Below are 12,986 nucleotides of genomic sequence, written 5' to 3' on the forward strand. Positions count from 1 at the left end.
GGGTTCAATTGTGGTCAGGTCAAGGAGTGTCGCTACGTGGCAACATTATATGTTAAGTCTTTCGGGTGTCACAAGATGCTCTTATTACAGAAATGTTGCTTTCCTTGTTCACATTCTCTCCCATGCATATAAACAGTCTCCCCCAACCTTTATGGAAAGGGAATTGTAAAATTAAAAAAACAAAAATGAAAGTGGTTGTTTGATCCAAAGCCAAAAATAGCCCAGCCTGCAAAAAATAGCAGCTGATACAGCACAGAGGAATTGTCTTGTGTATGTCTGCGTTACATCTACAGACAGGCATGTGAACAGAGACAGAAAATTTATTTAGTGATTGAATTTTGTAAAAATCCCATCTTCCTTTATTCCTCATTGATTGTAGCATATAATTGTAAACATATTTTGGGAGGGTTGTGGGGGGAGGGAACTGCCATCGAGCCCTCTCCGAAAGTTCTCAACAACACTGTTACATGGAAAATTAAAAAGATTAGGAATCTCTCCAAAGGAGATTTTAAACATGTTTGTCCAGCAGTCCCTTTCTGTACGAAAGAACCATTCTTCCCTTAATAGAAGAACATAGTTTAATCTCATAAGTCTTGCCTGGAGTGCATGTGGCTGCATGTATATACATATACACAGATCTATATGTACACACAGGTAGCAACCACACGTTTTGTCTGTTTTACAAAAGAAGAGATGAAATGAAACTTTATATTTATATATATATTGGTATATACCAATATATATATATTAGTATATATATATATATATTGTGTGTGTGTTTATATAGACTTCATATTTAGAAGGGACACAAATGAGGTCTCGAGTTTTATCATTTCTGTACACGTGACACTACTCTGGGCAGTGCTAAGAGGAAACAGATGCAGTCACTTGCCTTTTAAAAACTAAAAACAGAGAGAATAATATAACTGTAACAATTAAACTAAGGACTCCTAGCTTTGCCATCAGGTGTAAAGTCCCCTTCGGCCAAGAGTGGAAATAAAATGAGTGAGCAACCCGTTTGATTTAATTTGGCATTCTATAAACATGAAGAGTCTTGATCTCAAACAGAAGGATTTTCCATTCAGGGTGTCCGAGACTTCGAGGCTTCCTAGAGAGGGGCATGTAAAGTCATAGTGGTAGGGATGAGCCCAGAAAACCTGGATATCACATCCACTTTTGCGGATGGCTTGCCGGTCCCTTAATCATAACCCCACAGTCGATGGATGAAATGAGAAAAGGTTAAAACTCGTGTGCAATCATCTGCTTGAAACAAAACCTATTTGTGTGGCCAAGCCTAGGCACCGAGATCTGCCTACAGAAGTCCTGGGCCATCCATATCCAAGTCTCGTCCAAATGCCACACAGAACAGTGGTTTGCAGACGTTACGGTCCCTGGTTGAATTTGCCCTTTGGATCGAGAGTTCCCCTACAAGCCAAACCCTAAAGATACAGGTGTAGAGAGGACGTGCGTGCACATGTATGTGTTAGTGTGTGCAATACATCTTCCAACGTGCTGCAGAGCCCGTGTGTCTCCCAGGTATCTGCGATGCCCAGTTCAACATCTTGGCTGCTGTCCTGTTCTGGGCGAGGGGCGTGCCATGCCTACCCAGGAATTCTCCTTTGTGTACCCAGAACCATGGTTAGTTCCTGCAGGTGGAAAGAAGTGCTCACCGCAGACCTTTCCCTCGTTCCAAACATCTGTCGTTGGATTATTTGTTTGCCCGGTTCGGGAAGACAGGGGGTCTGGGTTGAAAAACCAGGGTGGCCCTACCACCTCGGTGGCGGGATCTTGGAGAAGAGCACAGCGCCCGGCTGTCGGTTTTTACAAGGTGCCGTGCTGAGATTCATATTTAGAGAGGATGCTGCGGTAGCGGGTTAGTTCCTGGCGGATATTGGCCACCTCTTGCCGAAGGACCGCGTTCTCCTTCTCCAAAAACGCTGCCCGGACGGTGATTTGGTTCTCTTTCAGGCGGCGGGCATCTCTGGAGCGTTTCGCTGCCTCATTGTTCTTGTACCGCCTGTTCCAATATTTTTCATCCTGCAGCAACATGAAAAAGGGGAGGGGGGGCAGGGAGAAAGTAGGAAAAAAAGTGGCAAATCATAAGTATTACACAGTTTTGCATACTAGGTAATTTTGACAGCTTAGAAACATAGAAGACTGACGGCAGAAAAAGACCTCATGGTCCATCTAGTCTGCCCTTATACTATTTCCTGTATTTTTATCTTAGGATGGATATACGTTTATCCCAGGCATGTTTAAATTCAGTTACTGTGGATTTACCAACCACGTCTGCTGGAAGTTTGTTCCAAGGATCTACTACTCTTTCAGTAAAATAATATTTTCTCATGTTGCTTCTGATCTTTCCCCCAACTAACTTCAGATTGTGTCCCCTTGTTCTTGCGTTCACTTTCCTATTAAAAACACTTCCCTCCTGAACCTTATTTAACCCTTTGACATATTTAAATGTTTCGATCATGTTTCCCCCTTTTCCTTTTGTCCTACAGACTATACAGATTGAGTTCATTAAGTCTTTCCTGATACGTTTTATGCTTAAGACCGTCCACCATTCTTGTGGACCTGTTCAATTTTGTCAATATCTTTTTGTAGGTGAGGTCTCCAGAACTGATGACGGCATTCCAAATGTGGTCTCACCTGCACTCTATTTAAGGGGATCACAATCTCCCTCTTCCTGCTTGTTATACCTCTAGCTATGCAGACAAGCATCCTACTTGCTTTTCCTACCACCCGACCACACTGCTCACCCATTTTGAGACTGTCAGAAATCACTACCCCTAAATCCTTCTCTTCTGAGGTTTTTGCTAACACAGAACTGCCAATACAATACTCAGATTGAGGATTCCTTTTCCCCAAGTGCATTATTTTACATTTGGAAACAGCTTCCCACAAGGATCTGCATCACTTAAATGGCTCATGCACAGGATGCAAATGGACTTGTTTTACTTTTATGAGCCAAACAACACTAGGAAAAGCAACCCGGGGTGCCAAACCCTTTTGCCAGATACATGGGCCTAGGGCTGTGATGGGGAATCTATAGCACCCATGCCACAAGTGGCACATAGAGCCATATCGGAGGGTACGCAAGGCATTTTCCTATGTCCGCTCCAGCATGCACATGGGTGCTACCCAGCTGATTTTCAGCCTTGGGAAGGGCCATTTCTCCCTCCAGAGGCCTCAGGGAAGCTTCCCTAAAGCCCCAGTGTGTAAAAAACTGCCTAACAGGCAAACCGGAAGTTCAGAAAAATGGACTTCTGGTTTACCCATTGTGCTGTTTTTCGCACTCCGGGGCTTCAGGAAGCTTCATTGAAGGCTCTGGAGTGCGATAAACAGTACAACGAGCAAACTGGAAGTCCGTTTTTCCAAACTTCCGGTTTGCCCGGTTTTTTAACCGTATCAGGCTTCAGTGAGGCCTGTGCACTTGTGCGGGGACGGGGGAATTGAGCGCCTGCGCATGGAGCAGCGCAGGGAGGGTGCACACGCATGGGGGGAGGAAATATGTGTGGATACGTACGCGCGCACACACACATACACACATTTGGCATGCGAACCAAAAAAAGGCCATGACTGGCCTAGGGGTTGGCAGTTGGCAAAAGATTTCAAATGGATTTTTAAATGATCTTTTCAAATAAAGATGTGCCGTGTTTGGATTATCTGAGACAGGCTCTCTTGCTGACCTTGTTGATGGCTGGCACCTTAAAAAAAAGAGACTGATAGCTATAGTGAGCACCCCCACTCTGGACTTCCCATTTTTGATACAAATCATCATAATCTCTTAAACCAGTGTTTCCCAACCTTGGCAACTTGAAGATATTTGGACTTCAACTCCCAGAATTCCCCAGCCAGCAAATGCTGGCTGGGGAATTCTGGGAGTTGAAGTCCAGATATCTTCAAGTTGCCAAGGTTGGGAAACACTGTCTTAAACAACTCCATAATCCCTTGTGTTGTGGAGTCTGGGCCATTGAATGGAGCCAGAACAGTGTTTAATGGCCGGATGCCCTTCCTGTCGCCAATGCGGAGTTTTTTTGTTCAGCGGATGTATGTTCTCATTGTGCCCAGAGAAAGAAATATCTGCCTCCACCTAGGATCGAACTCCTGATTGTGAGGCAAGAGTTCTACCTGTAGGACACCGCACTGCTCCCTCCCACTTTTTATACAAATATTCACTCCTTTTGAATAAAAGATAGTTAGTTTGGCCTGGTGACCAAGTGACTATGAGTTCTAGTCGCGCGTTAGCTATGAAAGCTGGCTGGGTGACTTTTGGCCTATCAACAGGAGGCTACGAGTTCTAATCCTGTGTTAGGCATGAAAGCTAGATTTAGGACTCTTGCTCATTCTCTCTCTCTTTCTCTCCCTCCCTCTGTCTCTGAATGCCCAGCCCACCTCGCAGGGTTATTATTGTAAGGTAAATAGGATGAGGGAGGAATATTATGTTTGTCGCTTGAGTTATTTATAAAAATAATAAAGATGGGATATAAATAAATGAATTGAGAGAAAAATCTGAATATGGCCATCAGCTTCAGGATCAAATTTGCATACATAACCCAAATTTCAGTAGAAAAATAAAATACAATTTAGTTTTAGTGTGCTGTATGATGCCAGTTACTGAACAAATCCTTGTGGGAAGCTATTTGGCTTTCTGCTTTTGCTAGTGTGTGTCTTTGTGAGTCAGTGTATTGTGGGCACTAGCTACAACCTTGTCAAATTGTGTTTATACAGCCATCATGTGGGGTTTTAGTTATTTGGATGTAATATCTTACAGGAACATAGGATTGATGTCATTTTAATCAAGTACAATACAACTACACAGTGGTTCCCAACGTTTCTAATGCCACGACCCCTTAATACAGTTCCTCACATTGTGGTGATCCCCAACCATAAGTCTAGCGCCAATTCTCCTAACAGAGCTTTAAGCTGATTGGCAGGAAGGTCAGAGGGAACCCCAGTGTAAACGCATGATTGGTCAGATTGTAAAAACATATTCCAAGGATCAAAATAGAAGCTTTAGTTCCTAACACCATGGGAACTCTGTCTTTTCCCATGGTCTTTGGCCGTCCCCTATGAAACAGTCGTTTGACCACCCCCACCAAAGGGGTCCCGGCCCCCAGGTTGAGAACCACTGAACTAGCACAACCAATTTGCATAAGCAAAACCTCTAATATCCAAGTCAAAGTATTGCAGAGTATTTATGATAAGAACATTGTTAAATACAAAAGAATTACAGTATTAACTGAAAATAATTAAAACACTATTTAAAATATACCTTTAATCTGACCACCTAAAGATGATCCCTATTTTGACAAAAGAAAGGGAGCTCTGGGTTTAGACTAGTGTTTTTGAAACTGGCTGAGGAATTCTGGGAAAGTTCCAAGTTTGAAAAAGCTTTCAAGTTTGAAAAGGCTTCCAAGTTTGAAAAAGGCTGCTTTAGTTCATGCATCATGACTTTCTAACCTGACAGAATGCAATGTATTTGACTACCCTGGCTAAAAAAATAGAGAGCTAGAGTCCAAGATATCAGGAGGGTTTCAGCTACCAAAAGTTATGGGAAAGTAAACAAATATTACAAATATTAAAGTGGGAGCTAAAAGTGGAGGTTAATTAGATAGAAAATCTGGATGACAAAATTAGGGTTTTTTTTAGGGGACGAAGAGGAATTTGGTGTTTTATTGTATTCCTAAAACAAAAAGCTTTATTTGGAGTTATAAGCAACAAATTTTAGTGATTGGTACTGTTTTTAAAGTGGATTTTACAGAAATAGTCTGCTAATAAAAGTAACAGGTTGGGACACCTAGGAAAGGAACTAGTGGGGTGAAGAGGAAGTAGAAAGGAAAGGAAAGAAGGAGTGAGAGGTGGAGAGAGAGAGACAAAGAAGAAAGAGGAGAGAGGTTTAGGAGGAGTGAATGAAAATGAGGTAGAAGGAGGAAAGAAGGAAGGAGGAAGGGGGATGCAAGAAAGGGTAATTAAAGGGGCATCTGCTGTTTAACAATTTTTTAAAAAAAATTAAATAGGGGTGTATGAATAAAGGACAAAAATGTACAATTATGAACTTTGTATGATGTATGTAATACTGGAAGGTGTTGTGGTTCCGTCTGAGGCCCCTCCGGGAACGGCTGACCTTCTGTCGGTTTCCAGCTCAGAGGGAGAGGCTGAGGAACAGGAGGTGCAGACAGACGAGGAGGAGGAATCCCAGGCTGGAGAAGAGGGAGGACAGCCAGAGTCCCACCAGGGGGAGCTCTCCCCAGCAAGCAGTCTGGATTCCTTAGAGGAAAGTGCACAAGCCATAATTGATCTGCGACAACGAAGAGCTAATCAGAGACGGAATCAATTGGCTAAATACTTTCAGCATTAAAGTGGCAACAGCTGGGTTTGGGTGTGGTGCTCTTGGGAAAGGCTAAAAGGCAGACCCACCCTTCCTGGCTTGTGGAGTTTTATCTTTGAGAGTCGTGGGACCTGACTGTGAACTTTGGCGTCTTGGAATCCTGGTTTGTGCCTTTGACTATTGAAACCTTGGGGGTGTGTGCCAGCAAGAAGCTTGCTGTATTGACTGGACATCAGGACCCTGCTGTACCGTATTATATCCTGTCTGTTGGGAAGAACAGGTTTTCCTCTGTGCTTATTTTTTCCAGTTATAAAATACTTTTGGCTTTTACCAGAGTGTCTGGCTGTTTTTTCCAGTTGGTGTTGAGGTCTGGGGGAACCCAGACAGAACAGAAGGTATATATATATATGTTGAATCTGTATTTGTGAAGGTGGACAAAAATAAAATAAAAACTTTTGAAAAAGAAAACAGAGACAGACAGACAGGAGGGTTTCAGCTGAGGAAGAATCTCCATTCAATGACTTTTCAGTGGTGCCAGACAAAAAAAGTCATCCATCCATGCAAATGAGTGGCAGATTTTGCCAAGAAGTGTGAAGTGGCACCGATGGGGAGTTTAGTTACTCCAAGATCTGCTGGAAACTCTGAAAAGCTTCCTACTTTATCCTCCTGGCAACCTTCTCTTTCAAAGAGCAGAAGAAAAGTTTGGCCACCATTTGAAAAGCAAAAAGGAAACATTATAGGCAGGTAGCCCAGAATACTAGGGGGAAAATGCTAGGAAATAGAACCAAAAGAAGGAGCTGAGTAGATGAAGAATGGTAGAAATAATAAATAAAAATAAATAAGAATCTTTTCAGATAAATACAGAATAAAAAAAAAAGAAAACACAGGTAGTCCTCAACTTACAATCATAATTGAGCCTAAAATTTACGTCATTAAGTGAGAAATTTGTTATGTGAGTTTTGCCCCATTTTACGACTTTTCTTGCCACATTCATTAAGTGAATCACTGCAGTCGTTAAATTAATAACGCAGTTGTTAAGTGAATCTGGTTTCCTGGTTGACTTTGCTTGTCAGAAGGTCGCAAAAGGAGATGAAATGATCCTGGGACACTGCAACAGTCATAAAAATGAATCAAGCATCCGAATATGAATCGCGTGGCCGTGGAAATGGTGCATGGTCATATATGTCAAAAATGGTCATAAGTCACTTTTTCCAGCACTGCTGTAAAGTTGAATGGTCAGTAAGTGAACTGCTGTAAGTTGAGGACTACCTGTATAGGAAATTAAACAGCTGAGCAAAAACGGTAAAATGATAACAGGTAAAAAAATTTTTAAAAACCCAGACCTACTCAGCTATTTTGACTCTATCTTCTCTTATTTGAAAAGCTGAAATGAAGGAACAGGACTGAGATAAAGCGAGGAATTACAGATACTCCTCAACCTACAACTATAATTGAGCCCAGAGCTACCATTGTAAGTCATTAAGCAAATGCCAGTCACTAAGTGAATGCTGCAGTCGTTAAGTGAACTCATTGTTTCCAATAAGTTGTGTTTGCTGGCAAAAACAATAAATTGTGGTCAGCCTTCAAGTGTGATGTGTGATTTTTGGGGGTGGCTGCTGGAATTTTGAAACTGGATTCTAAGCATGTTTTGAAGGGTCCATTGTGACTTTGAAGAATAACCAAGCCATCGGTCATAAGTTGAGGACTACCTGTAGCCTGCAGTATTTGGCTCCAAAGCAGAACACGTGTTTCAGACCTGCTCTAACTGTGGGCAGGCCCTTGCTTCTTTTATCTGGACTCCTTGTCACTATCTTCCTAACCCAAACCTATCTTCCAGCCCTGGAAAAGATCTGAATACACTTGTATTGGATCCAATAGCACTTTTCCTACTCTGTAAACAAATATTACACAAGTCTGGGCAGGAAGTATTGAGTCCGATCTCTGTACGCATTTTATTTAGCTCTCTTAATATTTATTCCTTTGTTTTCTCTTTACTCTGTAAGGGGTTTTTCGACCTCGCCACATTCTTAAGATTGGAGAAAGGAGTGAATAGATAGAGGGTTGTTTTGGCTAGAGAGTCTTCTCTCCCATGGGAACAGAGACTGCTCCTGGTGAGAACGGAAGCCCGAGTTTGAAAACACCAGCAAAATGTGGATTGTTTATTGAAGAATGTGACTTCTGAGGGCTGTTTTGAGGGATGGATATACAATATTACCTGACACAAACCAGAATTACACCGCACTTTGCCAATTTGATGCCTACCTAAATAAAATAAATTTGTTTGGGAAGATGGACTTTGCCTATTTCTTTTTTGAATGGGTTTCATCACTTGGAAGCCTGACAGAATGCTTCTTTCCTTCAAATCTCTAGATTGGACAACATTTGTCTGAAATGGCAAAAGCCAATGATGGCAAACATTTTTTTCCTTGGGTGCCAAAAGGGCACATGACCACAATCATAATACAATGCCTGCCCACTTCTGCGCATGCGCAAATAACACCCCCCTCCATGCTGCATCATCCCCACACATGTGCACAGGCCTCACTAAAGCCTCTGGATTTTAATCATCCATGGGTTCTGGAAGCTTTCCCTCCAATAGGTCCGTTGGGCTGTTTTTTGCCCTACCCAGGCTATAGGAAGTTTGTTTCCGAACTTCCGGTAGGCCCGTTGGGTCTGTTTTTGGCCATCCACAGGCCCCGGAGGCTTTCCTGAAGCCTGGGGAGGGCAAAATCAGCCTCCCGCTCTGCCCTCTGAAAGGCTGAAAATCAGCTGGCCAGCACACACCTGCATGCTGGAGCTGACATAGGGCAATGCCTAACAAGGGCATGGGGTGAGGTATCATCAGTACGCTGATACCCAGCTGTACATCTCCACCCCATGTCCAGTCAACGAAGCAGTGAAAGTGATGTGCCTGTGCCTGGAAGCTGTTGGGGTCTGGATGGGTGTCAACAGACTCAAACTCAACCCTGATAAGACGGAGTGGCTGTGGGTTTTGCCTCCCAGGGACAATTCCATCTGTCCGTCCATCACTCTGGGGGGGGGGGAGGAGAAATATTGACCCCCTCAGAGAGGGTCCGCAACTTGGGCGTCCTCCTTGATCCACAGCTCACATTAGAGAACCATATTTCGGCTGTGGCGAGGGGGGAGTTTGCCCAGGTTCGCCTGGTGCACCAGTTGCGGCCCTGTTTGGACCGGGAGGCACTGCTCACAGTCACTCATGCCCTCATCATCTCGAGGTTCGATTACTGTAACGCTCTCTACATGGGGCTACCTTTGAAGAGTGTTCGGAAACTTCAGATCGTGCAGAATGCAGCTGCGAGAGCAATCATGGGCTTCCCTAAGCATGCCCATGTTACACCAACACTCCGCAGTCTGCATTGGTTGCCGATCAGTTTCCGGTCACAATTCAAAGTGTTAGTCATGACCTATAAAGCCCTTCATGGCATTGGGCCAGAATATCTCCGAGACCACCTTCTGCCGCACAAATCCCAGTGACCGGTTAGGTCCCACAGAATTGGCCTTCTCCGGCTCCCGTCAACTAAACAATGTCGTCTGGCGGGACCCAGGGGAAGAGCCTTCTCTGTGGCAGCCCCAACCCTTTGGAACCAGCTCCCCCCGGATATTAGAATTGCCCCCACCCTCCTTGTCTTTCGTAAACTTTTTAAAACCCACCTCTGCTGCCAGGCATGGGGGAAATGAGACATCTCCCCCGGGCCTATACAGTTAATGCATGGTATGCTTGTGTGTATGTTTTCTTTTTAATAAGGGTTTTTTTAAATGACTTTTAATTATTAGATTTGTTTTATTTTGTGTTATTATTGTTGTGAGCCGCCCCGAGTCTACGGAGAAGGGTGGCATACAAATCTAATAAATTGAATTGAATTGGATTGAATGCCTCACGTGCGCTCAAATATGGCTTTGCGTCCCATAGATTTGCCATCATTGGGACAGGGTTTCCTGCCTGAGCAGGGGATTGGCCTAGAAAACCTCCAAGCTGCCTTCCAACTCTGTTGTTCTGTTCTGTTCTGTTCTGTTCAGGCCCGGCCCAGCCCAGCTCAGCCCAGCCCAGCCCAGCCTAGCTTATTTCTTATTCTATTTTCTAAATTTTCTAAAGTGATTTTCTAAAGTGAATCACATGGTCACTGAATTAATCACATAGTTTGTAAAGCAAGTCCAGCTTCCCAAACTGAATTTCCTTGTCGGAAAATTGCAAATCGTGATCATGTGACTGCAAGACCCTGGCGCAGTCATAAATGCAAGCGGATTGCCGAGAACCAAATTGTGATCATGTGACCAGAAAAGTGCTGTGACGGTCACAACTGTTGTGGCCCGCTAGCAGATGGTAGCGGATCCTGTCCGAGAAGATCAGTCATACGTTCAAGGACCAGTCATACGTCATTTTGTTCCTAAGGCCATCATAACTTCAAATGAAGCTGTCATAAGAGGACTACAAAGTGTTGGGCTTGCACTAGATCTAAACTCCTCCTCCTAAATCATTTTCAACCAACTACACAGCCCAAGAGTTTATTATGCGTGCAATGAACACATAAAACTGTTTATGGTCTTGTTTTTATCGCTTGGTTTGTGAGTAACTTTGTACTAGTTTGTGAGTAACTTTGTTCTTCCTTTATCTGAATACCATACTCCCTTCCTTAAAGAAACATCCACTCTCTCAACCACGTGAAGGAGGGTGGGAAAATGAAAGCAAAAGGCCCGTGACCCCCAAAGCAGCGGCCTATCCTTGGTCCCAGCTCACCTTCTGATCGTCGGGAACCTGTATTTTCCGAGCTTTTTTCATGATCGGCTGGGGCTTAAGTTCCTCTTCTGAGAACCGATGCTTGCGAGGGTCAAAGGTCTCATGGCCAGGAATGCTGGACAATGCCAAATCAGCAGGGTCAGGGTTAAAGTTCATGAGGACCTCCACCGCCTCAGGGTCTACCGGACTGGGTGTGCTTCGGGATACTGGTGTGATAGGACCTGAGGCAGGTAAGGAAGAAGGCGGGTGAATTTTGCACAAAGCACCAACACAAGTTACCTGCTGATCCTGCTATCATCCTTCCTGATGAACATATATCCAACCACCCCTTTTGCTTCAACTCTTCAAGAAAGGATTAATGGGTATCCCAAACCATCACTCTGCTAAACAAATAATTTAGCAGAGCGATAGTTTAGCCATCACTCTGCTAAACAAATAATTCCCTCAGCTCTGTCAAACTATTTACTAAGTCCGCACAACTATTACTACTAGTTTTTTCTCATCATTTGTATCACCCAACTCCTCCCACTTACGACTGTGTGACTGTAACTTGTTCCTTGTATCCTTAATAATTTTTTATTAATATTGTTTCCTGATTGCTTATTTGACCCCTATGATGATCATTAAGTGCTGTACCTCATGATTCTTGACAAATGTATCTTTTCTTTTATGTACACTGAGAGCATAGGCACCAAGACAAATTCCTTGTGTGTCCAATCACACACTTGGCCAATAAAGAATTCTATTCTATTCTATTCTATTCTATATTGTGGAGAGCAACCCAATACATTTAAGAGCTCCTGAGCCAACTGCACAGACTACAAAGATTAAAGGGATGCTGAGGGGCTGGAGTATTGATGCAGGTTAAATAACACCTCAGCATCCCCATTTAAGGAGAGGTGGATTATCTGGAGCACTCCATGTCTGACTGGGTCTAAAAAACAGGGATAAACCTGTTCTGGCAACCCCAAATTGTGGGATGGTTGATTTAAAAGAGTGGTTTTCCAATTCAATAATTTTAAGAGACGTGGACTGCAACTCCCAGAATCCCATGGCTGGCTGGGGCATTCTGGGAGTTGAAGTCTACACCTCTTAAAAGCTATTGAGATAGAGAAACACGACTGCATCATGGAAATTCGACTGCATAATTTGTGGCAGTGGGGCAAAAATTTTTTAATTAGCAATAATCGCACCTCGGATAAACCTCATTGTCTCTGATGCTGCCACTTCGCAAAGTCTTAGGAGAAGGGCGGCGTAGAAATCAATTTAATAAATAATAATAAATAAATATGAAGTTACTCTGCCTGAGGGAATGTGGCAGGGTAGGAGTAGGTCATGTTGTGGCTAGCAGAACCAGAGATAGCTTGGAGTTGTGCAATGTTGAAACTGCCCCTGTGCAATGGTTGATCCCTTGCCAGAAAACAGGGATTCCATATATCTTATCAACCTTTAATTCTCCCCCAAGTCCCAACCTGGAACATGCACACACACACACACACACACACACAAACAAACAAACACACACAATTTCCTAACTCCAAATTTCCTCCCTCAAGATTTAAGACCTAGAAACAGAGCCCAAAATGCAGCTATATAACCTTCATTAAATTATAACAGTACAGTTTTAAATGCTCACCAACAACAACCTACAACAACTCAGTCGGCTGCTGTAAGACCTATGCTGGATCCAAAAGTCCCTTTTGTACTTCACCTCCATTTCCTCTTCCAGCCAACATTTTCCCTATCAGCATTCAAGCCTTTTCCTGCTAGCAAACCTCCACCTCCTCCTCTTCCTCTGTAAACAAACCAATGCTGCCTTTTTCCCTGCTACTGTAGTAATAGAGACAAGAGGAGCTCAGGTGCTCCTGCTTGCTGGAGAAACCAGGTACCCTGGTT

The 12,986-nt window shown here is 43.5% G+C and overlaps 1 protein-coding gene and 1 non-coding gene across 2 annotated transcripts in view; both read right to left on the bottom strand.

The window, feature by feature from the left end:
- Positions 1-336: 336 nt before the first annotated feature.
- DBP (D-box binding PAR bZIP transcription factor) overlaps positions 337-12,986 on the bottom strand; it is a 35,791-nt gene continuing 23,141 nt past the window's right edge. The window contains exons 5-6 of the mRNA XM_070726568.1: positions 11,091-11,311; positions 337-2,037 (exon numbers count right to left, since the gene is read on the bottom strand). Coding sequence (XP_070582669.1) covers positions 1,822-2,037; positions 11,091-11,311 — 437 coding nt within the window. The 3' untranslated portion in view covers positions 337-1,821. The remainder of the gene's footprint in view (positions 2,038-11,090; positions 11,312-12,986) is intronic.
- On the bottom strand, positions 12,190-12,328 carry LOC139155040 (U4 spliceosomal RNA). Its single transcript, XR_011557025.1, has one exon. It is a non-coding gene; the product is annotated as a U4 spliceosomal RNA (small nuclear RNA).

Source organism: Erythrolamprus reginae, chromosome Z (assembly GCF_031021105.1).
Source record: "Erythrolamprus reginae isolate rEryReg1 chromosome Z, rEryReg1.hap1, whole genome shotgun sequence".
In the NCBI taxonomy this organism is placed as follows: domain Eukaryota; kingdom Metazoa; phylum Chordata; class Lepidosauria; order Squamata; family Dipsadidae; genus Erythrolamprus; species Erythrolamprus reginae.